Source organism: Vicugna pacos, chromosome 4 (assembly GCF_048564905.1).
Source record: "Vicugna pacos chromosome 4, VicPac4, whole genome shotgun sequence".
In the NCBI taxonomy this organism is placed as follows: domain Eukaryota; kingdom Metazoa; phylum Chordata; class Mammalia; order Artiodactyla; family Camelidae; genus Vicugna; species Vicugna pacos.
In genome coordinates, this window is record NC_132990.1 from 77,917,304 (window position 1) to 77,944,832 (window position 27,529).

Here is a 27,529-nt window from a genome sequence, read left to right on the forward strand (position 1 = left end):
CGCCCGAGGCTCCGCCCGCCGCGCTCCGGCCCGGCGGTCCCTGTGAGGTGCCCGGCCCTGGGGCCTGCCTGCGGCTGGGACGCGAGGGCGCCCCAGCGGACACCGTTCGGGCAGGGTGGGTCCCCAGGCGAGGCAAGCGCCCGGGGCTGAGGGGCGCCCCGGGTGGGGGATGGGCGCTCACCGGGCGCGGTCCCGACTGAGCATGCTCAGTCGCGGGTCCGACTGCGGCGCGGGCTAGCGGTGCCCCCCGCGCCCCGCGGAGGGAGAGGGAGGCCGGAGTCTCCCCTCAAGACGCACTATGGAGAAGTACCAGGTGCCGAGCTGTCCCCTGGCGGGGAGGCGGGCGCGAGTCCAGGGCCCGGACCTCCTGCCGCCCCCGGCCCCTGCGGGTTTAACGGCCACAGCGGCCATGCCGACCCCCGGGAGCCGGAGACCTGTGTTGCGGCCAGCGTCTGCCTTGAGCTCACAGGGTGCCCTCGGGTACCTCCGGAGGTGACCTCCTGGGTGCCCTTTGCCTCTCCCGGCTTTGGTTTCCCGCTTCTCCGGTGATGGGTGAAGTTAAGGCCTCTCCAATCTGAAAATCCCGGGGTGGAAGACAACCCCATGCTCTTCACCCATGGGCCTATGTGCGTATGGACGCCCGCCAACGTCCGGAATTCGTAATCAGGAGCCCCCAGACTCCCGAAACACCCTGTCAGTGGTCCCCAGTTGGCGGACTTAGGCCTTTTCCAGAGCCTGTGAAAATGTTTCGGACCTGAAAATTTCACAGAATGAAAGGAAATCTGCAAAATAAAATGAATGAATTAACTAAATGCTTGGAGACATAATATGCCAACTTTATAAAATGTTAGATTCAGTCCTCGTAAAAAATGAATTAATTTGAAACTAATTTGTGAGTTAGGTTCTTCTAACTTTGTGAGCATTCCCTGTATGTGGGAGCAGACGTCAGGGAGTCAGCCAGTGGTCAAGCAGATGAGTTTCTGGTGGCCAGAGAATTTTAAAAGCAGAGCTACTTTTTCGGGGGGTTGGGGGGAGACTTGATCTGATACTTGTGCATTTTACACTTTAATTTGCCACCTGACAGCATGTGCACGCTTCCAGGAGCACATTGTTGCCCAGGACGTCATTGGTTATTCCCTGAGCGGGATTCAGGCTGCCCACAGGGGTCAGATCACAGAAACCTAAACCATTTCTGGACTCTGAGAGTCCCTAGACTCGGGGTTCCAGCCCCCACACCCCCTCCTCTGCATCCTCAGATGAAGGTAATCCTCAAGTACCCTTGGCCTCCTTGTGCAGAGTCCAGTCGTGGCAGCCATCTCTCTGCAGGTTTGGCTGGATGCGTGGGCTCTGGAGTCAGACCCCGGGGTTCCAGTCCAGTCCAGGCCATCTCAGTTGCTCCTGCTGTAGCCTCAGGCACGGACCTAGCTCCTCGTGCCTCAGTCTCCTCCATGTAAGCATGGAGACAGCAGTAGTGCTGCCTGCATGGCTGGCTGTAGAGGGCTTGGCACGTGCCAGGCACACACGTGGCTGTGACGATGATTATATCAGTTATGCACCAGTTTCTTTCTTGTTTGGATGCCCAGCTTGGAGGTGAATACTGGAAGTTGGGACCAAGCAGGCTGGAGGGAGTGAAAACACCCTCTGCCCCAGAGGTGCTGGCTCCCAGATGCCCGCTGGTCCTCACCACAGACTGGAGAAGGGGCATGGGGTGGTGGAAAGCTCCAGAATCGGCCTCAAAGAGATGGGCTCGGGTTCTGCCTTCACAGGCTCCCCAACCTTCCGGGCTGTTTCCTTGGTCTGCAAAGCGAAGCACAGACGCTTGCTCTGCCAGCACACCGGGGAAGTTAGGAGGACCAGAAAAGGTATTGGAGGTAGGCACGCTTTAGAAAGTGGAAAGATGTGTACATTTCCTGAAAGCTTCTCTCTCTCTCACCGGTAGATTTTAGACTGGCTGAAACCTGGGGCCTTGGGGGTCAACCTGGTGGTGGAGAAGACTGACACCAAAGTAAAGCACGTGATAAAGCAGGTAAGAGGCCCTGCTGATGGCACCCCAGTGGGGCTGGTTCCCCAAACATATATGTATCATCCCCATGTTGGAGAAGGGCTTCCGATGCGACAGCCGGATTCCTTTCCGCCAGCAGTGGGGTTGGCGTGAGACTCCTCAGGCTTCCCCGAACACTTGTCTCTCGCCTTGATGGAGGGAGAAGGCAGGCTCGTTTTCACTCTCACAACAACCATGGCCATTTATTCAGCACTGGGCCTGCTGTCATCATCATCTCATTTAGTCTCCCACCAGCTCAGCAAGCGGGAGCCATGACCCAGCTTTATAGCCAAAGACAAGGAGGCTGGCGGTGGGGGCAGGGACTTGCCCAGGGTTACACAGATTTAAGGGCAGGACCAACCCTGGGCCCTTCTTCCACCTCCTCACCAGCGCTGGGGCAGCAGGACGGAGTGCAGACCTGCGGAGGAGGGGGGGCAGCCCTTGGCATGTGTGGTCCATATGAACGGAGGGTCTAGGGGAGGGCTGCCTTGAAAGAGTCTTGGCACCTCTCGTGGTCCGCGGCGATGGCCAGGATACAACGGGATGGGGCTGACTACGCAGGTGGGAGAGCCTTGCTGGTGGCGGCTGCTGGAGTCCTTCAGCTCAGCCAGGCCCCTCAGTTCAGCAGCCTCATCCCCGAGGCAGCCAGGCCTGTAGTCCCTACCGGCCTCCTGCTCTGCTGTCGGCCAACTATGGGGTCGCCCCGTTATCTCAAGGGCCAGTGGGGCAGAACGGCCTGCTGCCTTTGCAATCAAGGGGCTTTTTTAAAAGTCAGTCCATCTTTCTAAACAGAACAGGGGTGAGGTGCAGGAAGGCGGTTGTATGTCCTTCCAGGGTTTGGTAAGCATTTCTAAACTTCTTGGTTTTCACACGAATGCTGTCAAGCTGGGTAATGTGCTTTTCCTCGCTCAGGGTGTTGCAGATGCCACTCATGTGGCTGACATACCCTCCTCCTCTCGCAGCCCTGGTGGCCGCAGGGGGCCCCCCGACCCATGCCCATCCCCTCCTGTGAGATAAGACCTTAGCTTGTTCTGGATTTTTCATACCATATGAGCAACTCTGTTAAACAACCTCATGGTTAATTTTTTTGAAGATCCATGATTTACTTGGGATAAATTCCTAGGGGAGGGATTTCTAGGTCAAAAGAGATGACCATTTTAAGGCTTTCAGTATGTTTTGGCCAAAATGACTTAAGCACGAGCCCGTAGAACAGAAGGAAGGGATGCACCGTGCCGCTGTGTCTGAGGGCTTTACATGGATCTGGGGCTCACCCACTAACTGCATTTTTCAACCTCAATCACCTCAGTTACAAATTCTTCATTTGTAAGTTTCCTGAGCAAAAGTTCTGGGTAGGGATCTGGTTGGATGTGGTGATACCGTGTACCCACAGCCTTTGCCACCAAGTGTGTTGCAAAGCTCGGTGCTGCTCTGACCACCACGTTCTCTCTTCCTTTCCACGTGTTTCCCACCACCCATACTCAGTGACGGGGCAGTCCTACCAGTTTGGATGAGGAATGCAGTGGTGAGGCTGACACCTAGCCAGCCAGAGCAGGGCTGTGTGACTCTGCGGATGACGTATTGTTTTCTTCTCTGCTTTCAAGATGGTCTGAGAATCAATCCTCTAATGATTCCTTGGAACTTATGTGATGCTATCCTAAACTTATCCTTGCAACAGGAGCAAACACGTCCTCATTGCTCAAAGCACTTTTTTTTTTTTGGTGGGAGGAGATAATTAGGTTTGTTTATTACTTATTTATCCTTAGAGGAGGTACGGGGGATTGAACCCAAGACCTCATGCATGCTAAGCATGTGCTCTACCACTTGAGCTATACCTTCCCCCCTCAAAAGTATTTTTGGATCCCTCCATTAGGAACATCTCCAGGCCCCATCTGGTGCCATGTGATAGGGCATGAATGATAGGAACCTGGCACCTCTGGTAAATAATGATGGTGGTGATGGTGGTGATGGTGATGATGGTGGTGGTGATGATGGTGGTGATGGTCATGATGATGGTGATAGTGGTAGTGATGCTGGTGGTGGTGATGGTGGTGATGGTGATGATGGTAGTGATGGTGATGATGGTGATGGTGGTGATGGTGTTGATGGTGGTGATGGTGGTGATGGTCATGATGATGGTGGTCATGATGGTGATGATGGTGGTGGTGGTGATGGTGGTCATGATGATGATGGTGATGGTGGTGATGGTGGTGGTGATGGTGGTGATGGTGATGGTGGTGGTGACAATGATGACGCTGGTGGTGATGATGACAGGGGTGGTCTACTGCATGTTTACTGAGCTAGTGCTCTTGTGTCCCTGCAGGTGGAGTGCAGTGATGAGCATCAGGCCAATGAGGCCCTGGAGGAGGTAACTCTCTGGGTGGTTCCCTCTCTAGAGGACATGATGCAGGACACGCAGAGACCATTCTGTATCTGCCTGCAGAGTGATGGGTGGAAGCCTGGTGGAGGCATGGAGGGTCAGGACCAGTTCTTGCGCTGTGCTGTGAAGTCAGAAGCCCCCAGGTCATGAAGGGAGTCTGTGCCCCAAACACTCATGTCTAAATCCAGGTGCTGACAACAGAATATATGCTGTCAGAGAAGGTACCCTTTGAATGTTGGTGAGGTCTCCCTGGGCTAATCTGCCAATAACCATCTTTTAAAGGATGTTTTCCCTTCAATTATAGCAGTGCGCATTACAATAGGAAATTTGGGAAATAGAGAATTGTTTAACAAAGAAACTGTAAGCTCTTCGCCTTCCTTAAATCCCCCAGTCAGAACCGACAGCAGCATCCTCATTTAGAGCAGTAGCAAGACCAACTGTATGCACTCTGATTTGCTAGGCGACGGCTCTGAGTCATTTTTTCTTTGATTTTCTTGGATTTCACATGAAGTTAAATGTCTCCCTTCCTATCGAATGATGCCTGGTGCATCTTTTTCTGGAATCACCAGTTTTTGAGCTTTGCCAGCAAACAGCTATTGGGTCTGCAGCGTGTCTGATGGCTGGCGACGGACCCCAGCCACATTCATGAGAGAAAGAATATGCAGGACCGTCCCGGAGCCCCCGTGCCCATCCACGCCAGATGACCTCCTCGTACACCCCACCTGCCATCACAGGCAGTTGTCCATCTGGCTCTTGGTCGTGAAAGTAGCCATTTCTGCTGCCTAATTGTGTTTGTTCTCAAAGCAGTTGGAGCTGAGGGTGGGGGCACGGGGACCTCAAGTGCACACACCCAGGAGGCCAGGCAGCCTGAGCGCATCAGTATCCCCCCTCCCTCTGGCCACGCCGCCTTCCCCAGCCAACCCTGACGGTGCTCATTTCCTGTGTGTCAGGCACTTTGCCTGCATCCGCTCACCCGGGCCTCACGACGCCCCTCTGAAGCAGATACCAACCACGGTTACCGCCATTTTCAGATGAGGCTCAGAGAGGTTGAGGAGCCTCTCTTCAGTCACACAGCACAGCCAGCACACACTGCAGGCAGGATCTACATTGGGCCGTCCGGCTCCTAACCTCCAGGCCGCCCACCCTCCCTGAGCCCGCACCCCGGCCCGGCTCAGAGCTGGGTGCTGGTGTTTTTGTTGGGATGCGTGACTGCAGAGCCCTAGCTGAGAGTTTCCCAAACATCTCCCTCCACTTCCTTCCTCTGCTCTTGTCCCGCAGCTCATGCCGCTGCTGCAGCTTCAGCACGCCCATGTCTCCGTGTACCAGGAGCTGTTTGTCATGTGGAACAGTGAGGTGGGTCAGAGCCGGCTCCTGCAGGCTGAGCGGGCACCAGGGGCACAGAGCACCCCCACACCACTGTAACCCCTCAAGGGCCGATGGCAGTAACTAAGTGTGGCCTCGCGCCAGCTGAGTGGGGCTCAGTCTGGGCCTGGTAGCCCCCAGCCCTCGCCCCGGGCCGTCAGCATCCGGCTTCTCGTCTTCCGTTTCACTTGGTTTTACTGGGGGAGGTAACTAGGCTAGTTATTTTGTTGATGGAGGCGCTGGGGGTTGAACCCAGCACCTCGTGCACGCTAAGCACACGCTCTACCACTGAGCTGGGCCTCCCTCTCTCCTGACTTCTCAGATTTACAAGGAGCCTGAGGCTTTCAGATTGTTCCGAGTGGGACTGGGGTGAGGCTGGGGGAGCAAGGTCAAGCTGGGCGGTGGTGGGGTGACTGGAGGAGGGGGCCGAGGGTGACACCAGAGTCCGATCTCCACGTTAGTGTCCCCAGCTGGGGCTGACAACCGAGAGGCTGAGGAAAGCAGGAGGTTCCCCCCACAACATCCCCTCCCCTTCAGCTGGGCCCTGAGGAAAGCCTGAGAGAGGAACCCTCAGCACGTGTACCCCCAGGTATTTTCTGAGCACCCTGTGCGCTCTCAAGGGGGATGCAGAGAAGCCAAGAGCACAGGTCTGGGTCTGAGTCGAAGCCCCAGACGCAGTCTGCTGGGTCTGCGGGGAGCCCATTGGGCACCGGCCCCTCACAGGGAGGAGTGGATCTCAGGTGGACCCTCAGGGATGAGCAGTCCTCTCCGTGAAGGGGCCAGGGCTCCAGGCGCGGCGGTCTGCGAGTGCAGTGGCTGGAGGCCTGACCAGCTTCAGGAAAAGTCCAAGTGGCTTTAGTCTAGATGGGGGTGGAGGTGGCTGCAGGAGGAAGAGGAGGCCAAGGTATGAGCAGAGCATCCTTGCCCCACCCCCCCGCCCCAGACAGTGCACCCACCAGCGGGCAGTTCTCCCCTCCATAAGCAGTGCTCCCCCCAGAACAGTGCCCCCTGCCCCCGCGGGCAGGGTCCCATAGCTTCTGAGGGGGGTGGCCCAGGGAAGGGAGACCTGGAGCAGTGATGGCACAGAACCGTGGCACCTGGCTGAGGGGTGGGTGCCCCCCAGATCTCCTCCCTGTTCCTCTGCCTGGTGATGGAGCACCACGAGGGAAGCTTCCAGACAGTCATTGAGAAGAAGAGGGCGGCCAAGACAGTCATTGACTCTAGGGTAAGGCAGACTCTCTGGGACGCCAGGCCTGGGGACCACCTGGACCTTCTGATGTCACAGACCCCACCATGGGGGGGCGGGGGGCAGAGGGACAGCAGGCGCCACTGGAGTCCGGTCCTTTTTTCCTGATGTTTCTGGGCGGAGTTGTTGGCATACTGTGCAGCACACAGATCTCAGGTGTACAGCTCAGTGTGGTCTGCATGGGCATCACTCCTGTCCCCTCCCCAGATGAGGTCAGAGCGTTCCTGGAACGCAGACACTCCCAGTCAGTCCCCAGGTTTGACTTCTGCCTCCAGAGGTCCTTCTGCCCATCCCTAAGTCCTCATAAATGGGCTCATACAGCGTGCCGTTGGCTTGTGTCTGGTTTCCCGCGTTCATGCAGATGCTTTGAGATTTACCTGCACTGAGTGTGTCAGGGAAGTGACCCTCTCCATGGCCAGGTGCCGCCTGGTCCTGGGGCCACACTGCCGTCAGTGTATCCTGTCGAGCACCATAAGCATCTGGGTGCTTTCTGGTTTGGGGCTGTTAGAAGCAGGGTGGCCGTGAACACTGCAGGTGTGTTTTGGCAGACGTGAACGTCATTCTTTGGGTGAGTCCCTCGCGGGGAGTCGTGGGGTCCCGGAGCAGGTGGGCGTGTGTCTTTAGCAGACATCCCGGTTCTCTGGGGGGTCTGACTTGGGACTGATCCATCGTGAGCTGTGAGCCTTCCAGCCCTGCCTTCCGGCCCGCACCTCACTGTGTCAGTCTTTTTAACTTTAATTAAAAATCGCATTTTCCTTTCAGTTACTCCTGAGTAGTCAAGCTGAACACTTTTGGCCGTTTGGATAGCTTCTCTGTGCCTCTTCAGGCCTCTTGTCCATTTAAACACTGGGCTTGTCTGTCCTTTCCTGTTGATGCGTAGGAGTTCTTTATGTATTCTGGGTCCGGTATCCAGGTGTCTTCTCCCAGTCTGTGGCTTGCAAATTCACTTTCTTTTTTGGGGAGGTGGGGGATTAGGTTTATTTATTTATTTTTAACTTTTTTTTAATGGCGGTACTGGGGATTGAACTCAGGACCTCAAGCATGCTAAGCACACGCTCTGCCACTGAGCTATTACCCTCCCCCACTACCAGTTCACTTTCTCAGTGATGTTTTTTGATGAACAGAAGTTCTTAATTGTGATGAAGTCCAGTTCGTCGATGTTTCTTCTGTGTTTGGTGCCTTCTGAGCTGGGGAGGAGCTGTTCCTGCCCCAGGTCATGATGATAATTTCTTTCTTCTGTTGTCCTCTGAGCTGGATGCACTTTGCTTTCACATTTAGGTGTATGACACACACCGAATGAATTTGCCGGGACACGCCTCTGTTCGGTGGGCCTCTGGGCACTGTCTCTCCGCTGGGGGTTTCTGGGGTCAAGCGGCTCCTCTCCCGACATGGGCCTCAGAGGCAGGCTCTGGAGTGGGGTTCAAACTTTCTGTTCACAGTAGCACAAAGTATTCTCAGCAACTCAGTAAGGGAGGCAGGACTGCCCCAGTCAGGGGCTGGGAGTAGGGTCGGGGGTCAGTGGAAGGTGGTGTGGGAGGAAACCCAGGGTCCTGTCGGCCCAGCGCCTCTCTGACACCCCAGGATGGAATCCAGGCTTCCTAGGAACACAGTTTGAAAATCACTGCCCTGGAAACCAGGTATATCTTGTTTCTGATACAAAATGCTTCCAGAATGTTCTCTCGCAGGGCTCTTCTCATTCTACTGAAATGGAGAGGCAAGCCCCAAGCAGGCACTGAAGACTTCAGCATCTCTGACACCCACAAGGGGCGGGGCGAGGGCGGGGCGAGGGCGGGGCTGAGGCCCCGGGTCCCGGGTCTCCTTCTGGAGACGGGAGTGCAGGCCTGGAAGCCAGGGCGCTGCCTGGCTGCCGGGGTCGTTCTGTCTGGAGAGCCTGGAAGCAGCCTGTAGCCGCACCTCTTGCACTGGCTCTGCGCTGTTGGCCACTCGCTTCAGCCCATCTCAAGACTCAGGCGAGGACATGCCACCATCACCGACCTGCCCAAAACAGCAGCAGGGAGCCCCACTCCCATCCTGGCACCTCTTGCCTCCCCCCAGTGGCTGCAGAACATGCTGGGCCAGGTGTTGGACGCGCTGGAATACCTGCACCAGCTGGACATCATCCACAGGTGACCAGGTGGCCGGGCTGCCTCAGGAGAAAAGGCACCTCCAGTGGCGGCGCTGGGGTGGGCTCGAGGGAGAGAGGTGCTGCGGTCAGCGCAGCCGGGACAAGGGCGGGCCCCTTTCCAGAGCACCTCCCAGGCTTGAAGACAATGTCGCCCCCTCCACGACGCTCTCAGTGCACAGACAGGGCGGGCCGACTCTGAAGTGCAAGGGAAGCAGCAGGTAACAGCAGCGGAGGAGGAGGTCGGGCTGCTGGCCACGCCCAGGCTGAGCTTTGGACCCGCCAGCGCCACAGCTTCACGCTCTGGAACCACAGTCTGAAGGATCAGTGTATTTAAAGGAGGGAAAGCCCAGTGAACCAAATGCAGGCAGGAAGCACTCTTGATTCCGCGTTCGCGTCATTGGTCCTCACGAAACGGTCGACAGCCGGTCCCCAGACTCGCAGCTGAGACCTGGATGGGGGCGGACAGGGTGTTAGCGGAGGGCCCGGAGGAGCCAGGCTTTCCCTGCTTGCCTTTCCTGTTTGAAATAACTGAGACTATTTATGCTTATAGGAAACGGCGTTGTAAAAGTGAGCTGAAAGGGCATTTACTGAGCAAGGGGAAGGGTGGGCTGCGCGGTGGCACTGGGTGTGGCAGGAGCCTCAGGGTTACAGACACGGCGCTGCAGGGCGGTGGGTGCAAAGCTGTGCCTCTCCGTTTCAGGAACCTCAAGCCCTCCAATGTCGCCCTGGTCAGCAGCAACCACTGCAGGCTGCAGGACCTGAGCTCTAACACGCTGATGGCTGACCGCGCCAAGTGGAACATCCGTGCAGAGGAAGGTGGCTGGCGTGCTTCCGGCCAGGGGACCACGCCGCTGGGGAGCAGGGTGGGGGGGCTGTCCACCCAAGGGGGCTGCTCCTGGAGTCCATGGGCAGTGGCCGCTCTACGTGCTGGAACAGGCAGCGTCAAACCTGCTCTTGCTCACAGGACCTACCCCCAACCCGGGTTACGTGGGCTCCAGAGAGACCCCTTGGCTGCTTGTAACTGAGCAGGAGGATGACCATGGGGGTGCATGCAGGGTCCAAAGGACACTCAGAAAATATGAACCTTTATGGAGGGAGAAGACAGGCCTCGGAAGGAAGGAAACTGACTGACATGCATGGACAGAGGGCTGTTGGATGCCAGGCACTGGCCAGGGCTGGATCACTTCCTGAGTCTCCAAATAACCCAGGAGAAGATGGAGGTGGGGAGTCAGGGGAGAGAAGTTCTCCTTCCTTTGAAAAGACAACAGGGCCAAGGGAGCTGGGCTTCAAGTCTGTAACACCTATCAGGGAAGGGGAGAGCAAGCCTCCAGTGGAGAACTCCAGAGTTCTGGGCTGGCAGGTACATGGCACACTGTCCTTGTGCAGAGGATGGATGGACGTGTGCTTGGGTGGATGGGTCGGTGAGTGGGTAGGTGGGTAGGTGGGTGGATGGACGGGTGGATAGATGGACATGCAGATAGAGGGACAGGCCAATAGGTGGGTGAATGGATGGGTGGATTGGTGGGTCAGTGGGTAGATGGATGGATACATGGATGGTGGTGGGTCAGTGGGTAGGTGGGTAGACAGATGGACAGGCGGATGGCTGGCTGGCTGGGTCGGTGTGCGTGGGCAGGTGGGCGGGTAGGTGAGTGGATGGGTGGATCTACTGAAGGTGTAGATGGTGGGGGTCCTTGGAATCCACCCCTTTTCTCCTTGTCTGGGAAATGGAGGTCCAGCGAGGGATGGCTGTTGGAGGCCCGTCAGGGACTGACTGAGCTGGACTGAGGACCCTGCTCTTTTGGCTCTCAGTCTCGGGATCCAGATTTAGAAACTAGGGCAGGGCAACCAGAACTTTGCCTCAAGCCCCCAGCATTTAGAGGGGCAAGATGTTTAAAGAGGGTACAGATTTTAGCCTTCTTGGCATGTGGCTCTTCTGACTAATTCTGCAGCCACCGTGGGACCGGGACGTGCATACAGTCGGCCTGGTGGGCTCCTGCCGAGATGGGCAGCCTCACTGGCTGAAGATCAAGGGCCAGGATCTTCCTGACCAGGGGCCTCTTCCTTTCCCCCCTCCTCTGAAAAGGGCTCATTTTCCAAGCTGCTTGCTTCCCCAGAGAACCCTGGACTCATGCATCCCCCATCTGTTCTGCCAACAGACCCCTTTCAGAAGTCCTGGATGGCCCCCGAAGCCCTCAGCTTCTCCTTCAGCCAGAAGTCTGATGTCTGGTCCCTGGGCTGCATCATCCTCGACATGGCCAGCTGCTCCTTCGTGGATGTGAGCAGCCTCTGTCTGCCTCTCCCTGCCACACACGAGCCCCACTCCCCACAGCCCCAGGGACCCAGGCTCTGCCAACCTCCGCCCTGCCGGGCCCTGGCGTGGTGGTGGTGGTGCTGATGGTGGTAATATTCAGATCCGCCCGCACACCTCCCCCTTACAGCAGCCCTCCAGGGGACCTCGCTGCCCGCTTAGGGACGAGAACACCCGCGTTCAGGAGCACTACCCGCCCACGGTGGGACTCAGGTCATGCTCTGTCCCTGCTTGAGTTAAGGACTCATCCAGCCGCGAGTAATGGGAAATCTGACCAACACCGCCCTGAATCCACAGAGGCTGTCGTCACCCACCGGTGCAGGCTAGTGCCCTGGTGCCTCCTGGATTCCTGCCCCTGGTGGGGAGCTCTCGGCGCCGTGGAGGCCCCTGCATGGGGGACACCACCTGGGGCTGCAGATCCTGACATACAGAAGGGAAGGCGGAGAAGGAGGTGGCCAGGCCTCCGCCAGCACCGCCAGGCCCATGAGCAGGAATCTCCCTGGCCCCGAGGCCCACAGGCGAGCACCGAGGCCCCAGCAAGGACAGCCGCCAGTGGAGTGGGCCCCACTTCCCACTCTCACCCAGACCCCCAGGCTCTTACCAGCTGGGTCTGGATCAGAGAGGGGTGAGGCGCACAACCTTCTTGGTGTGTCTGTAGAGGGAAGGTTGTCCTGCACTCCCTCCACCCAGCGAGATGGCCACTTGCTTCTCTCCAAACCACCATTTCTACTTCACAGGAGAATCCTGGGGCTCAGGTGGCCTCTGCACGTTCCTGACGGCGGAAGCTATGTCGCCTCCCCTCCGGTTCCCACAGGCTCCCCTCTGCCTGGGGTCAGGCTGTCTTCATTTGGTTGAGCTGGTGCACAAGCCAGCCTCTCTCTCCTCCCAGGCGACGGAAGCCATGCTTCTGAGGAAGTCCATGCGGAGTTCCCCCGATGGCCTGAGGGGTGTCCTGAGGACCATGGAGGAGAGGAAGGTCCCCGATGCGAAAATCTTCAATTCCCTTCTGCCTCTGATGCTTCAGATCAACCCCTCGGAGCGAATAACCATCAGGTGAGCGCAGGCTCTGGGGCCTCACTCCGCTACTCTTACCTTTTAGCGTCTTTCCATTTCAATCTCTACGCGGCCACCGAGGGTTTTAACGCCACAAAGCGCTCATCACACGTGCCCTGTCCACCCAAGGACGGTGCCTCCTGCGTCCGATAGGGAAGCTGGCCCCAGGACCAGGGAAACGTTTTAATTCTAACATACTTTAAAGTCAGAAGAACAAAATGAATCCACCCTGGGCTATGGTCGCCTTTATAGCAGCACAGCTGGGAATTCTGACTTTCTGCTCTATTTCATGGAGGAAGGGCCCACGCAGGCGGAAGTGGCAGGGCCCAGCACCGTCCTCCCCGGGCCCTCCTGGGGGGGATTGCCGGCACGGCCGCTGGACACACTGCTGACACCAGGAGAGGTGCTACCCAACGGGCTCCCCAAGAAGGTGCATCTGGCGGCCAGGGCAGAGGTGAGGTGGCGGGCTCTTTGCTCCTCCCCAGGGACGTGATTCACATCACCTGCGTGAGCCACAACTTCCAGTCTTCCAGCACCGCCCTGGCGCTGCACGGGCCCGTGGTGCCCTTGCCCATCATTGACACGCTGTTAGAGACCAACGTTGCCAGCATCTTAGGTGACGTGGGCTCCTGGGGGCGGGGGTGCCAGAGGCACCCAGGGTCCCGTAGGTGGCTCCTCACGCACCCATGGCAGAGTTCACCTCCATGGCCGGGCCACACCACTCCCCTCTGTTCCTGCCACACAGTCCTCCATGTGGCTGAAGGGCCACCCACTGCCACGCCTACCACAGATGCCCTGCTTTTACTTCCACACCCTGGCACACGGCGGCCCCGGGGCCCGCAGTGTCTTCCCCGCTCAGCAGCGCCGCCTGTGTGGTTGCCGGGTGCCCAGGAGGGTGCTGCCCACAGGGCGGGAGGGGCGACCCCGGACCGGCAGGCCCATCCCGCCTGAAGGTGAAGTGGCTCTGGGGTTCCATGTGCAACGTGACACGCGCAGGCCTGAGACCCCAGGCAGGCACAGTGCTGACTCTCACCTCCCCAGAGGTGCACGTAACAGTCCCACCACGTGTCTCTGGCTGGGGGGCTACACCTGCAGTCTTGGGTAAACAAGGGATTGTGGTCATCTTCAAGTTCAGGGTTGGCCCCACCCTCCCGTACCTCTGTGTCACTGGTGTGTGGGGGCTTCTCACTCTCTGCCACACCAGTGGCTCCCTCCCACCCTCCCCCGCCACCTCTGCCCCTCTTTCTGGGGAGGGGGCACCACGAGGCCCTAGCTGTTCAGTCTCCTCGTCTCACGGTCACGGGCTGTGGAGACAGACGGCTGGGTCCAGTCGAAGCTCATCCCCCACGAGCTGAGTGGCCTGGAGCGAGTCACCGACTCTGTCCCAGAGTGAGGCTGGAGCGGCAGCGCACCCCTGTGGGCTCTGAGGCCGACCCCAGTTTGACTTTGGACAGGTGGCTCGGCCCGGAAGTGGGGGTGATAAGAGCGCTTCTTCAGGCCCAGTCACTCGCATCCGTTTGGCCACACACATCGGCAGCCAGGCCTGTGTGGTGCCCGCCCAGGGGCCCCCGGAAGGGGCCCTGAGCTGGCTGAGGCTTGGGCAGATGCGCCGGCAGGCGCCCCCCAATGCTGCCATGTTCCTGCAGAGGTCATGCAGAGCTTCTCCAGCCGGCCCGAAGTCCAGCACAGGGCCATGAAGAGGCTCCTGAAGATGCCCGAAAATCAGCTAGGTAGGGGCCCCACCCTTGCCTTCCTTCTCGGAGGGCCCTGGCCCCGCACTCCGGCTCTCCTGAGGCCCATGTATATTCCCACAGGGGCCCATGGCTTGGCCACCTGCTTGGAACAGGCAGCCTGGAACTCCTCCCGGGCCTCCTGTCCCCAAGCAGGGGTGCGGGCGACGGGGTGGCCTCCTTTCACGCGCTCTTCGTGGATGCTTAGTGAGACACGCTGCCCCTCCTGCCCTCCCTCTTGGTGGGTGTGAGAGCACCTCTTTCCCCAGTGCCCTCCCATCAGTGAGAGTATCTTTAATTTTGGCAAAACATGGTTTCATAAAATCTGTGCACTCAACCTGCCTCACCAGCCTGAATATTACATCCATTCACTCTCCATCCATCCACCTGTCATCCGTCTGTCCATCATCCATCCTTCCACAGAGGTTGCCCTGGTGGCTGGGGCAGCAGGGACTACAGAGGCCCAGTGCCACTCCCCTGGTGAGGCAGCAGAGACCTCACGTTGGCCTTTCTCTTCCTCCTCTCCTTCCCCGTGACCCCTCTGGGGCTGGGCTGTGGCCGGGACAGAGCCCATGGGAGGGAGATTCTGCCTTCCTGGGGAAAGTGAGAGGGGCTGCTGGGCCCCTTCCCGAGGGTGGCCTTGGCTGCCACCCCAGAGCCACACCTGCCTCGGACAGCCTCGCTGGGAGACGGGTGGGCGTGGCTTGGCTTCCCTGGGGCCGGCACGTTCGTCCTTGTCATTCTCACCTTGAGGACACAGGCTGAGAGGCGGAGCAGCCGCGGGGAAGGGGCAGCGCTGGGACTGGGCCCTCGGCTGCCTGCCCCTGCCTCTCCCCCCCACCCAGTGCACAGCACAGGCCCAGCCCAGAGTCGAGTCGGGGCCCCGCAGATGCCCTCTCTTGGGCGGCAACAGTAGAGGGCCCTGGAGGCAGGCTGGGCTCAAGGTGAGGGCTTTCGCCTCCCTGCCCTTCCTCGTCTGTAAAACCGGAACACAGACAGGAGGCTCTCCCTCGTGGCGCCGCTGGAACGAGATCCCCACAGCAGACGCGTGACAAGAGCTCGGCACACACTGCCCGATCACGTCCCTGGGGTGCACGCGTGATGCCCCGTGGGCACCCAGCACAGTCTGGTTCCCTGGTTTGGTCCCTGCACCCACCCTGCACCCCGTTCCTGTGCCGAGTCTCACGTGGCCGCCCGACCCCCCAGGTCTGCCGTGGCCAATGGAGCTGGTGGAGATGCTGGTCGGCATCATGAAGCAGCACGAGAGGGTCCCTGACGTCCAGCTGTGTGCCTGCTCCCTGCTGCTGCGCACCCTGGGCCACGGTGGGTGCTGGGCCGGCCAGGGAGACCCTCCTGGGCACAGCTGGCTTCCCCCCTCCCCTCCGATTGTCGCCTCAGCATCTGACCCTCTGAACAGCCTGCCCTGCGCTGCCCAACCCACCCCACCCCACCCCAGGGCACAAACGGGAGTCGAGAGACTTGCGCGCTGCCCACGGCCTGTCTTGGCCTGCTTTGTGGCCCTGGACAAGCTCCCCTCTGCACCCCTCTGGCTGGTTTCCAGGCATGAAATGAGAAGCCGGACACACGAGGTCCTGCGGAGTGACCCCCCCCAGGCGGGCGTGAGCTTGTTGCCGCAGAGGGAGAGGCTGGGGGGGAGAGCCTGAGGGCCTAGGCACCCCCCGGAGACTTTGAGCCATTCAAAAGGGTTGAGCTATCTTTGAGTTTTAAAATGGAACTATTTCATCTCCCTTCCAACTTTAATATTTAGGTTTAACTTCCACTTTATGCATTCCACTGCACGTGATAAACATCTACTCTGGCATGTTCCAGGGCCTACTGGCCGCGCGGGCGAGCAGGTCCCCAGCCCTTTGATCTCTCAGTCACTCAATAAGCACTCACAGGGACCTGCTCTGCGCCCTGACCTCCACCTCCTCCATGCAAAGTGGGGCGCTGCCCTCATCCAGCGAGGGCTCAGGGCTCAGGGTTAACTGGCCTCTCCGTCTGCCTGAGCAGCGCTGGCGCAGGACCCAGCAGCCGTGGTGCCAAGCGACAGCGCCATCACCCCCGTCCTGCTGAGCGTCATGCGGAGCCACCCTGAGAAGCAGGAGCTCCTAGTCCTGGTCTATGGCCTGCTCGCCATCGTCGCCAGCCAGGGTGGGTCTGCACGCTCCCGGGGCGTGCTGGGGTACACAGGGGCCAGGATGGCTCAGCGGCACTGCCTCGTGGTCTGTTCCCAGCTTCCACCTTCCCGGTCACTCGTTCCCTCCACAAACGTGCGAGGGCACCAGCAAGGTGCCAGGCCCCACCGTAGGCCTCACGACGTGTTTCAGGTTCAAACCCCCGTTACTCCTCCCGCCCCACTTGGCTCTGTTTCACAGAGCTGCCGGCAGGCGGGGGACGGGGCACGGAGTGGAGTGGGGTCACGACCGACGGCTTTACACACGCTTACACCCTCCAACCGCTAATGGTGGGGGGCAGCATCTTCTCTAAAGGGCCCTGGCCTGGAGCCCCCCAGCCCCCACTCCACTAGCTGGATGGTCTACTGTACTTCGCTGACCTCACACCGGGCAGTGAAAAGGGCAGCTGTCAACAGCCATGTTGGGACAACAGGTGTAAATGAGGGCATCTGGCAAGTTGGGTGTCAGGTCATTCCGCTGGGAAGAGCACCGTCGTGGTCCCTTTCTGGAGGCTCAGGCCTACTGTGTGGCCCTAGGGGGCAGGGCCAGGCCCCCTGGAAGGAAAACCACAGAGACCAGTCCCAGCCCAGTGATGAGGGGGAGATACTGGAATGGCGGCCCTGCGGACGGACCGTGTTCTTTTGTTTCTGGGTCCCGTGCTGGGATGAGGCTGGCCCAGAGTAGGCACCCGGTAACGTGGGCCACGTGGCGCGGCAGTGCCGGGGACAGCGGAGAGGGAGGCGGCTCCCTGGGAGGGCTTCTCTGTGGTCCTCACTCCAGGCCCCCCACCCCGACCCAGAACCGGCCACGGATGAGCTGCAGAAGGCTGGGCTGTTTGAGCACATCCTGGAGCACCTGGACACTTTCTCCAGGAACCGGGACATCTGCATCAACGGCATGAGCCTGCTCTGGGCCCTGCTGGTGGATGGTGAGAGGGACTGGGGCTGGCACTGCCCCCTCTGCTCCCCCGTCACCTGAGACCCTTCAAGGGCCTCTGAGTCCTGGCCCTTGAACACTTCAGGACAGACCACGGCCCGCGAAGGGCTCTTCTGAGAGCGGGGAAGCAGAGGAAGGAGCGGGGGAGGGGATACGAAAAGCTGCACCAGCAGAGGCAGGACGCGCTGTCCTGGGAGGTGGGGGGTGGGAGGCTCGCCCCCCGGCGCTTTGTGCCCTGCTCAGGGAACCCTCCAGCTCCCACACACCACGGGATTTCCCAGGCAGTCTCTGGTTTCAGAAGTTGGCCTTAGCACTGGGCATCCTGTCATGATTTGTAAAAAAATTTTGGGGGGAGGGGAAGTAATGAGGTTTGTTTATTTACCTGGTTTTAATGGAGGCGCTGGGGATTGGACCCATGACCTCATACATGCTTAGCACGCGCTCTACCACTGAGCTATACCCTCCCCCATCCTGGCTTCTGATTCAGAAAAGGGGGGCCCCCAGGCCATACTGCTCCCTCTCCAGGCCCCACGTGGCCCTGCAGCACCTGGGTGGTCATTTCCCCAAAGAAAAGAGGGCTCCCACCCGACATGCAAGATTCCCCAGGACTCCCCCGGGGGGGGCAGGTGACCCCCCCCTCTGAAGGCCTTCTAGCAGCCTGGAAATCGCACCCCTCTTCCCATCTCCGAGGACATCTGCCCTCTCCCCACCAACAGCTTCTGCTGGGGGGCCAAGCGCACAGCAGGCACTTCTGCTCACACCGAGCGCAGGTGTCCCCTCTCCCTCCTGTCCTGCTCCAGCCGTCGTCGTGGACAAGGCCCCCTTGGAGAAAGCCCCGGCCCTCACTGCCGAGGTGATGGCCACCTACCCCGCGGACGTGGAGATGGCCGAAGCCGGCTGTGCAGTCTTGTGGCTGCTGTCCTTGCTGGGTGAGCAGCCCGGGGCCCCAGGGCTGGCGGGGTGGACCCTGGACCCACGAGACGAGGCCCGCACCGGCCCCTCCGCAGGTTGCATAGAGGAGCACCAGTTTGAAGAGGTGGTGGTGCTGTTCCTGCGAAGCATCCGGCTGTGCCAGGACCAAGTCCTGCTGGTGAACAACGCCTACCGCGGGCTGGCCAGCCTCGCCGAGGTGTCCGGTGAGCCTGCGGCCGGGCTGAGCTGCCTCTAGGAGGTGGGGGAGGTGGGGGAGGTGGGGGCACATTCAACTGGCAATGTCTGCCGGCTGCCCGCAGCCCAAATACAGAAGCAAAGATCAAAGAAGGAAAACACATCTACAGTCCCATCACCCAGAAGCTGCCGTGGAGACTTTCCACATGCACATCACACTTTGTCCCGAGCTACACTGCCCGCCTTCCCTGCCCTTGAACACAGCGTCCCACACGTTCCCCTGCAGGTGCCCGGGGCAGTCTGTGAGCTCCCACCTCCGCAACACCAACTCTGGCTGGTACTCAGCCTCCGGGCCCGACTCACGCACAGCAACCCCTCAGACACTTGGGCCTGGAGCCTGGCTGGGCTGCCAGCTGCAAGGGGGGCAGTTCCCACCCCTCTGAGGTCTGGTCCCCACTCGGTGCACAGGCTGGACCGGCCTGTTTTCTACTTGGTCTCAAGCAGGGAGCGGGGTGCTCTTCCCTCTCAGATGGAGACAACTGGGGTTCCAGGCCTACACCTCCCTCCCCGACCCCGCTAGGATCCTGGAGGGAGGGGGGAGGTGAGGCCCTAAGGGGAAAAAGGACGTGGCTCAGGTCTCAAGGAGCAGGGCGGTCAGAACCCCAGAGCCCGAGTCTGGGTGAGACCCTTGGCTTTGTGGCTGCCAGCTGTGCCCTGGGCTCCGGGAGGACCTGGTGAAGACCCACATGGCATCTCACGTCGCTGCTCACAGACCCCAGCCCCTCAGGAGCCAGGCTGGCCCCGCACTGACAGGCCTCCTTACACTGGGGGGCCCTCCCTATGAGCCCACTCCCCCTCTGGCTGCCTGGGTGGAGGGGTGGGTGTACGTTCCCACCAGAGGACACGCAGGTGCGGAGTGGGGAGTCGCCTGACCTCGGCAGTGCCCAGGCTGCAGGACTCCGGGGCGTCCTCCGCCAGCTGAGGCTCTTGCTGCCCCGGGCTCTCGGGGCTCTCAACCCACCAACTCAGTACCGCTGTCAGCCCCTCTGGAGGACCAAGGCGGGGGCCGCGCAGGGAATGAACCCCCTCCCCCGCCAGAGCTGGCGGCCCTGCAGGTGGTGATGCCCAAGGAGGACAGCAGCGGCCTCACCCTGCTCCAGGAGACGTACCAGCTCCACAGGGATGACCCGGAGGTGGTGGAGAGCATCTGCGTGCTGCTGGCCCAGCTCGCCTCCTATGGTGAGGACCCCCTTCCCTTGTCACCCCCTCCCCGAGGCCGGGGTCAAAGAGGCGCCCTGCTCGCCAGTTTAACTGACAGCAGAAGGGAAGGAACCCTCTGTGCTGGCGCGGGTGATACCCGGTTCCCGGGTCCCCACAGTTCAGGCTAAAACTCAGGGGGCTGGGGGCTGGGGGCCAAGCCTGGTCTTGCTGGCCGCCTCAGAACTGCCCCGCTGGGGACCGGGGAGAGTGTCGGGCTGGCCCCAGGACCCTCTGCTCTGCCCGCAGACGACATCCTGCCAGAGTTGTTGTCCAGCGGCACCCAGCCCCTGGTCGAGGAGATCCATGGGCGCTTCACCTCCAGCCTGGTGAGTGCCGGTGGGCCCTGCGGCCAGGGGCCCAGAACCAGAGGTCTGCGGGCAGGTGACTGGGAGCATTGCCTGTGTGGTTTCAAGTGGCTCAGCCAGCCTGTTGCCCCACGTCCACGACTGGGCCCAAGTCAACCCTGAAGGGGCAGCAGCGAGACCTCTTCCAAGAAAAGTGGACCAAGTTACAGGAACAGCCGCTCGTGGACCCCGAGGCTGAGCGGGGAAACCACCAACCGCCCTCCCCTTCCAGGAGCTGGTTTCTGACGCAGGGCGTGTGCTCCGCAGACTGGAGGCTTCGCAGCGCTGCTCCGAGGGCGGGCAGTAGGTGCCTCCCGGGCCCCCCTCCCCTTCCCTGGCCTGTTCCTCTGGGAGCTGCCGGACTGGGCATCCCCTCCGGGGTTACGCGGGGTGGGGGGGAGGAAGAACCGCCACCCAGGACCAGCACGTGCACTTCACCCTTTGTGACAAGGGGCCTGGGCCATTCCCAGGGTGGGGCCGCCCAGCTGGGACAGGTGGCAGTAGCCAGACACAGAGCCTCCACCAGCTCCAGCTCCAATAAAACCTGCGTTTATGTCACACAATGTCCTTAGGGGTCTGGAGTTTTTGTACAGCCGGCAGGTGGCTCAGTGTGGCCTGGGGTGTCACGCCCTCCACGCAGTGCCCTGACCTTGGTTCTCGGAGACTCTCACCCCAGGGCTGGGGAACAGCCGCAGGCCGTCCATGGTCAACAGCTCTGTCTCAGACGAGGGAGGTGCCTGCCTCTGGGTGTCACTGCTGTCCCCGCGCGGGACACCCTGAGCTCACCTCACCAGCTGTGGGCTCGGACCCGGAGTTCAAGCCTGGCTAGGGTGTAGGGAGTGGGTGAGAAAGGACCACCTCACCTTCACAGAGTCTCCCTCAGTCCACGGGTGACCACAGAAATTCCTCCATGAGGCTGCAGCTGGCTGCCCACAGCCCCTGGGTCCAGGCCAGAGTCCGCAGAGTTCTTCCCATCGCCCAAGGGGGTCTCGGGGGACCACACGGAAGACCCGGCGGACAACTGGGTGCTTTCAGCCCCGGGACCTGGTGCGTCCCAGGGGATGGTCGGCGTGGCACAGCCCCTACTCCCGCCCTGTGTATGGTGACGAGTCTTAGGTCACAAAACCAGAGAAGTCCTGCTCAGCAGCACATGCGCGTGTGTGCCCCTCCGCCATGATTCTGAAACCTCTTGGGGGGACTCGGTCACAGCTGCTGCAGGCTGTCCAGGGCTGGGCTGGAGGCCGGGGACCGGCTGTCCCGGGCTACGCTCTCCCACTCCTTCCTCACCGAGACATACAGCCTCATCGCTGCCTGTGCGTCCTGAACCTGGGGGACACGGAGGGTCATCGTGACTGTTCCACCGGGGACAGGCACAGCCACACAGGGCGGATGAAGGAGAAAAGTGATGTGGTCTCACTGTACTTCTGCACCCCCAGCGCCCCCACTCATGGAAGGAAGGAACCCAAAGAAAGGAAGGGACAAACGTGCTGCCCAGAGAGGCGCACCGGACCCCATGGAATGAGGACCAGAGGGGAGGCGTGGCGGGCTCAGAGCCTGGCGCTGGGTGCACAGAGCCTAGGGGGCTGGAGCCGCGGGCGGTGGGGCTCCACGGGCCGCCAGCCTATCCCGCAGTCCTAGAGGGCCTCCAGCCCAGACCCGGGACTTCTTCTTCGATGACAGTACACCAGCTGTTTTTTCATGGTGAGTGTGAATCAGTTAAACGTAACCATTTAGAACTTAATCAGCACCGTGCAGGCCCGTGGCGCCATGCCATTTCTCACAGCCAGCAGCCTCCTAAAAGGCGCCTGAGCCCCGAGGTGTGTGTGTCAGGTGACAGGCACCTGCCTCCGAGGCCGGGCAAGGCCCCCACTTCCGGGGACTGTCAGGCGGGACACACTCACCGAACAGTGCTCAGCCTGCTGCACCCGGATCCCCAGGATCTTCTCTGCAAGCAGCTTCAGAGACGGCCGTCCACTCTGTCAGGGGAGAGGGCAGCACACGGTGGCCCTGGGGCGGGTGGGGGGCTGCACCGGGCAGGGGTTCGCCTGCTGACCCCCAACCCCAGCGACCTTCAGTGTGCCTTCCAATGAAAGTGCCAGTGGCCCTGGGGGCTGGTGACACCCAGGTCAGCCAGTGGAGGGGACCAGGAAGGACCCTGCATCTCAGCCTTCCAGGGGCAGCTCTGCCGCTGGAACAGGCCACATGGCGGCTTCTTCCCCGCAGTCGGGGCTCTTGTCACAGGTCAGAGTGGACTCACCGGCCCTCAGGGACATGAACTTTGAGGTTGGCATGTAGCAGAACTCTCCTTTTTAAGATGCCTTTCAGTTTTAAAGGTTAAAAGGAAAAACCAAACCAAGCCAAAACCCCCTTAACAAGCCAGCCAGCCTCCAGGGACCAGAACAGAGGACCGTGCGCACCGCGACACCACCCCCCCGCGCAGGGCCACGCTGGCTCCGAGCACCTTCACTCGGCTCCTGAAAGGCTTGTACTTCTGAGTGTCCCGGATCTTCTTCTTTGGGTGACCCAGGAACAGCGCCTGGAGGGAGAAAACACGACGGGGGCCTCACTGTTCACCTGCTGTGAGGGAACCCCCCAGTTCCAGCAAAGACACACGTTCCCGCACAGATGAAATGAGGTGCTGACGACAGCCTGAACGTCTGGGAGAAAACCACCCCGGGGAGGCGGCCCTCGAACCACAAACCACGGGGCTGAAATGGCCTTGAGGCCGGAAAGCTGGAGCTGAGGAACCAGCAGCCAACTTGTTGCCTGTTTTCAGTTGGTGTCACACACACAGCGAGGCGGGAACAGAGCCGGTTTTAACAGCTCAGCAAACGACAGGCCTCGGGGGAGGTCTGAGTCCACCCAAGTTACCAGGGTCGGAGAGGGCACGAGGAGGGAGCAGGGCACCGGGCCCCTGGGATGAGAATCACCACGATAAAGCGCGCTTCTGTGAGCAGAGGACGCGTTAGTTTTTAACGGTTAAAAACTTACTTTTAAAAGGCACGTAAAACCAACACTTCCCAGTCCCTGAGATGTGGGAGGACTCCAGGGTCCCAGAGGACGCAGAAAAACTCCAGGCCCAGGGAGGACAGGCTCCCACCCCGCCTGCCCTGAGCTTCCCGCCCGAACCGGAGGGTCAGCTTTGCCCACAGCAGGACCCTGCAGGGCAGAGGCTGAGGCCGCGCCCTCTGGGCCTCGGGAAGGGGGCCTTCTGAGCTTGCCTGCCGCCCTCTGAGCTGGCCATGGCGGGCCAGCCTGTGAGGCGGGGGCTGCCTGGTGGCTTCGAAGGAATGGTCACCAGGGAAGCTCTGCCCTGAGAGGAGCTGCAGCCCGTCCAGCGGGTGTGCGGGGTGGTGGGCGGGGAGCCGGCCCACCAAGCTGACACGTGGGCACGTCACTCAGTGCACGAACCAAGCATGACTGCCTTAGACGCTGAGCTCCACAGAAGGCCAGCGCGGCCGAGCCAGTACCTTCAGATCATTGTGCAGCGCGTGTCCGACCAGAATCCGGCCCTTCAGCAAGTCTGCCACTTCCTTCTGGACAACTTCAAATTCTTCTCCTGGAATCAAAACAAGGAAGTAATTTTTATCAACACGTAAATCACTGTTTCTGAGAAGGAGAGGCCGCCACCCTAGGTCAGGACTCAGAGGGCCGGCAGTTAAGAGATTCTGGGCGGTTGCCCAGGGGCTGTCTCAACTGCCCCCCTCTTCCCCAGGGAGAAGGGAGGGGCGCACACCCACTGCCACCTGGCGGAGTGACCCTGACTGCTGAATCTAATAGAAACCAGGGCCTGTGTCTGATGTCTTTGCAACTGGAGATAAGAACAAAGGGCGGGGGTCCCCTCACCACAGATGGTGAGAAGCCCCACTCCAGACCCCGGGCTCCAGAGGAGGCCTGCCTGCTTTCTCCGAGCAGACCCTCTGGGGGCTCCCCTTCCCCTCCTCCCAAAGGGAGGGGCTGTGGGAACCGAGCTTGTGCCCTGTGATTCTGTCCGCTCTAAGCCAAGAAAGACTGGCTGGAGATGCGCATGGGCCCTGGGGCCGTTGAGTGGGAGAAGCTGAGAGGTGCGGAGAGCAGAGACCACATGGCCTGAGAAAGCAGGGCAGTGGCCACGAGCACCTGCATCCAGGACCTCCCCCCAAGTCTTCGGGCCTTCGCTCCCGCCAGCACAGCCAGTCCCTTGGCAAACCCAACAGACTCAGCCTCTGGGGTGTGTCCAGAGCTGGGCCACAACTTGTCACCTTTAACGGTCACCTCCAGCTCACACTCGTCCGCCCCATCCCCAGTCCTGCAAAGAACCTGCAGGGACCTGGGCCGGACCTCGCCTCTCACTGCCCACGGGCCCCCCAGAGTCCTCGCGGTCTGCCAGACCCCACAGTCTGCACACCTCCCCAGCCACACCCTCCACCGGCCTCCTGCCCTCTCTCTCTCTGTCCTGCCGCCAAGTCACAGAGTGCCTTAGAACAGCGTCCTGGTCTGGAGGCTGGCAGCCAGGAGGCAGCAACGAAGACCCGAGAGCTTGGCCCCCACCGCACCCCCGCTAGCTAGCTAGGAAGCACCCGCAGAAGGGAACAGGTGGAGGAACACGAGCGTGCCACTGCCACTCTCGCCTCTGAGCACCACCCACCCTGCGCGAGGTCCTCGGGCCGGATCCCGCTGACCGCCGTCCTGTAGTCAGTCACCAGCTGGGTCGGCTTCACGAACTTGTCATAAACACACTTCCCGTACTGGTTCACCAGGGACACGCGGGCGGCGATGCTCTCGTCCCCCTGGGGGCCCACACCCACCATCTCACAGTCCAGGGCTAAGGCTTTGGTCAGGCTGAGGGAACCAAGGCTCCGATTTAATGCATGCAGCAGGGGGACCAGGGAACCGCCGCCCCCCACCGTGACAAGCCCTGTGCAGACATGGGTCCCAGCAGGACACTGAGAGGTGCCCGCCCGACCCACCGGAGGGGAGGGACGGCTCCTTCCCGGAAAACCCCCGCCCTCCAAGGCCGAGTGCGCCCCGCGTACCCCCTGAAGGCCCGCTCCTTCACCAGCGTGGTGCTGCTCTCGCTCTGACCCAGCTGTTTCCTCGCTATGTCGGCTGCCTCGGGGCCGATGGCCGCTTCAATATCCTCCGGATCCACATCGTCAAACCAGATGTCTTCCCTGAAAGGCAGAGCGAGCAGGCTGGACGCGCCGGCGGCGGCCGCTGCTCCTGCAGTCAGGCCCCAGGTGCCGGCCCACCGCTGTGACCATCTCGGCACTTTCTCCCCTCACGCTTCTTTTTAACTAAAAAACACTCAGTATCCAAAATTCAGAGCTACAGAGTAACACACAGAACACAAAACAGAAATAGAGACCCCCACCCAGGTGTAACAGCTTCTAATGTTTCCTTTCTAATTACAACACAAATTCTATTGTAATCAAACATTCAAGAGACTCAAACACGACTGTCCAACATGACACAGACTCCTCCCCACCCCCCGCCCACTTGGTGCCACGCCCTGCAGACACGGACACCCGGGCAGGAGCGCACACTTCTGCCCGCTGAGTGTGTCTTTTGAACTCAGCTTCCACGTCATCTCCTTAGGGATGGCTCCCTGAACAGACACGCTCCCCTGGCCCTCTGCTCCCACAAGCTTCTCCCTCGCTGGATTTATCCCGACCACACTGAGCGAATTGCTGAAATAATCTCAGTGTCTCGTCCATCTCCTCTGCTTGGCTGCCCCCCAGGAGGGAGCGACCCATCAGGGCCACTCTATTTCCAGACAATGGGCCTGGCACATGACACAGGGCAGGCACTGAAACCCCTGTCTCCTAAAACCTGTGCCCACTGTGACCTCAACACCCAGGCAACAGGCAGCCAGCCCAACTTACACCTCCAGCTGAGCCATTCGGAGGAACCACTGACCTCTGGTCCCCCCCACCACGTCAGTGACATCCCAGTGTTTGCTGAGTAACCAGCAGGCACAGGTCAGCCCGCTACACCTCACAGACCCAACACACAGGACAATGCAGAGGCTCAGGGCATGTAGGAGCTTGCCCCCAACCACCCAGTGAGCAAGACACAGGAATAGGTTTCAGACCAGAGTCTTCCTGGCTTTGGCCGTAACCTCCCTCTTGGCAAGGACGACTGTGGCAGACTGCAGCCCAGGCTGGCGGAGGCCGTGGGCACTTACTCGGTGGGTGGGGCTGGGGCCGAGGTGGCGGTCGCCTCCTTAGCTTTCCGCTTCTTATGCTTGATGTCTCCTCGCTTCGGAGAAATGTTCCCATTGGTCCTCTTCTTGGCTCCTTTCTCACTGTGCCGTGCCTGCCCGCTGCGCTGTGTGTGAAGTGCAGGCATCTTCCTGTTCGGTGGTGATCCTGGGGGAACAGAGCCCCCTGTGGCCTCCTGGTCTGTGTCTTCTGCCCCCATCTCAGCCCTCTTTGCTTTATCTGGGATTGATTTCCTGTTCTGCTGGACACTTCGGGGCTGCTTTTTGGAATCCATCTGACAGAGAGCAAGAAGCTCTTTCCGGGTCTGTGATTTTTGCTTCAGCAGCTAATGGAACCCAAGATAAGATACGTGACACATTTTCATTTGGAAATCACGCACAAGAGACTGAAAACACGTCTGGGTATGCGCGTAAAAGCAACCTGTTCTCACATTTATCGTTATTTTACAGTTAACTCCCTCCCACCTTTGGCCAAAAGGCTGGGGCACAGAAATCACTTCCTTTATCAGATTTCATGGTTTGCTACTGCCGTGAGGGTCTCAGGAAGAGAGGGGTGTGTCCAGTGACAGGTGGCTGAAGGGCTGGCAGCCACACCCCTGCTCTTCCGCACGGAGGGCTGAGGCCTTCCAGCCCCATCTCCTCTGGTGTGCGAGTCCTCAACCTGGATGCTCTCTACATGGTTAAGACCCTGCCACGCACGTAGCTGAGATGATGAGGTGGGTTTCCACTTTCCTGTTCCCATAACATTTAAAGAACATAAATATTGCCTTTCTTGTATGAACGAGAGAAAACTCAAGGTTTTTGTCACAGTAAACATTCCTCTGCTCCACTTAATTTTGCTTTATACTCTTGAAAGTGGCAGACTTACAGTTTAAGAAATCAGAGAACCCTGGGGGTGCCCTAGAGAAATTCACTCATCCAGGAGAAATATTTGGATTCCTGCCCTAACTAAGATGCTGGGCCTGGTTAAGAAGTTCAAAAGCTCTTCTCTGTTCTCTCTCGCTTCCTCTGAGGCTCCGTAACGGACTCCAGGAACTTGCAGAAGACACTCTGAAGGTCGGTGGTAGCAAAGAGCACAAACTGAGGCCCAACCATGGGAACCTGTCCCCCAGCCCACTCACTAGCTGTGTGGTCACACGGTTCCTCAAACTCCCTGCTTCAATCTCCTCATCTGAAAAACAGCAGCTAACTCCAAGGAGGCGCAGAGAATTTGTGAGTGAAGTACGTGGAACAGCATCTAGCACACGGTAACCCATAAGTG

The 27,529-nt window shown here is 59.9% G+C and overlaps 2 protein-coding genes across 13 annotated transcripts in view; one reads left to right on the forward strand and one right to left on the reverse strand.

The window, feature by feature from the left end:
- STKLD1 (serine/threonine kinase like domain containing 1) lies at window positions 1-20,629 on the forward strand. 10 transcript variants are annotated; one of them, XM_072960477.1, is made up of 18 exons: window positions 141-313; window positions 1,940-2,026; window positions 4,362-4,406; window positions 5,697-5,771; window positions 6,904-7,005; window positions 9,082-9,152; window positions 9,852-9,967; window positions 11,308-11,426; window positions 12,349-12,512; window positions 12,998-13,128; window positions 14,159-14,242; window positions 15,449-15,565; window positions 16,256-16,396; window positions 17,219-17,347; window positions 18,072-18,491; window positions 19,561-19,701; window positions 19,969-20,048; window positions 20,299-20,629. In XM_072960477.1, the coding sequence occupies exons 1-18, from the start codon at window positions 299-301 to the stop codon at window positions 20,371-20,373; spliced, it is 2,112 nt and encodes a 703-aa protein (XP_072816578.1). In that variant the 5' UTR covers window positions 141-298; the 3' UTR covers window positions 20,374-20,629. The 10 variants fall into 10 exon arrangements, with proteins under 10 accessions (XP_072816584.1, XP_072816576.1, XP_072816577.1 ...); XM_072960479.1 differs by having other exon boundaries at window positions 18,072-18,284; window positions 18,363-18,491; window positions 19,969-20,629; XM_072960482.1 differs by having other exon boundaries at window positions 144-313; window positions 18,156-18,491.
- The window catches only part of REXO4 (REX4 homolog, 3'-5' exonuclease), a 7,858-nt gene continuing 928 nt past the window's right edge, over window positions 20,600-27,529 (reverse strand). The window contains exons 2-8 of one of the 3 annotated variants that reach the window (XM_006217510.4): window positions 26,233-26,594; window positions 25,082-25,219; window positions 24,694-24,887; window positions 23,537-23,625; window positions 22,528-22,602; window positions 21,968-22,042; window positions 20,600-21,392 (exon numbers count right to left, since the gene is read on the reverse strand). In XM_006217510.4, the coding sequence (XP_006217572.3) occupies window positions 21,270-21,392; window positions 21,968-22,042; window positions 22,528-22,602; window positions 23,537-23,625; window positions 24,694-24,887; window positions 25,082-25,219; window positions 26,233-26,594 (1,056 nt within the window). In that variant the 3' untranslated portion in view covers window positions 20,600-21,269. Of the gene's footprint in view, window positions 21,393-21,967; window positions 22,074-22,527; window positions 22,603-23,536; window positions 23,626-24,693; window positions 24,888-25,081; window positions 25,220-26,232; window positions 26,595-27,529 lie in introns of all 3 variants that reach the window. The other 2 variants (XM_072960486.1, XM_031675844.2) reach the window with 2 other exon arrangements.

What these genes read in the sequence shown, in the direction of transcription:
- STKLD1 (XM_072960475.1), top strand. An exon ending in AGACAGTCATTGACTCTAGG is followed by an intron (nt 7,006 to 9,081) that starts GTAAGGCAGACT and finishes GCCTCCCCCCAG; the next exon opens with TGGCTGCAGAACATGCTGGG. An exon ending in GAACATCCGTGCAGAGGAAG is followed by an intron (nt 9,968 to 11,307) that starts GTGGCTGGCGTG and finishes TTCTGCCAACAG; the next exon opens with ACCCCTTTCAGAAGTCCTGG.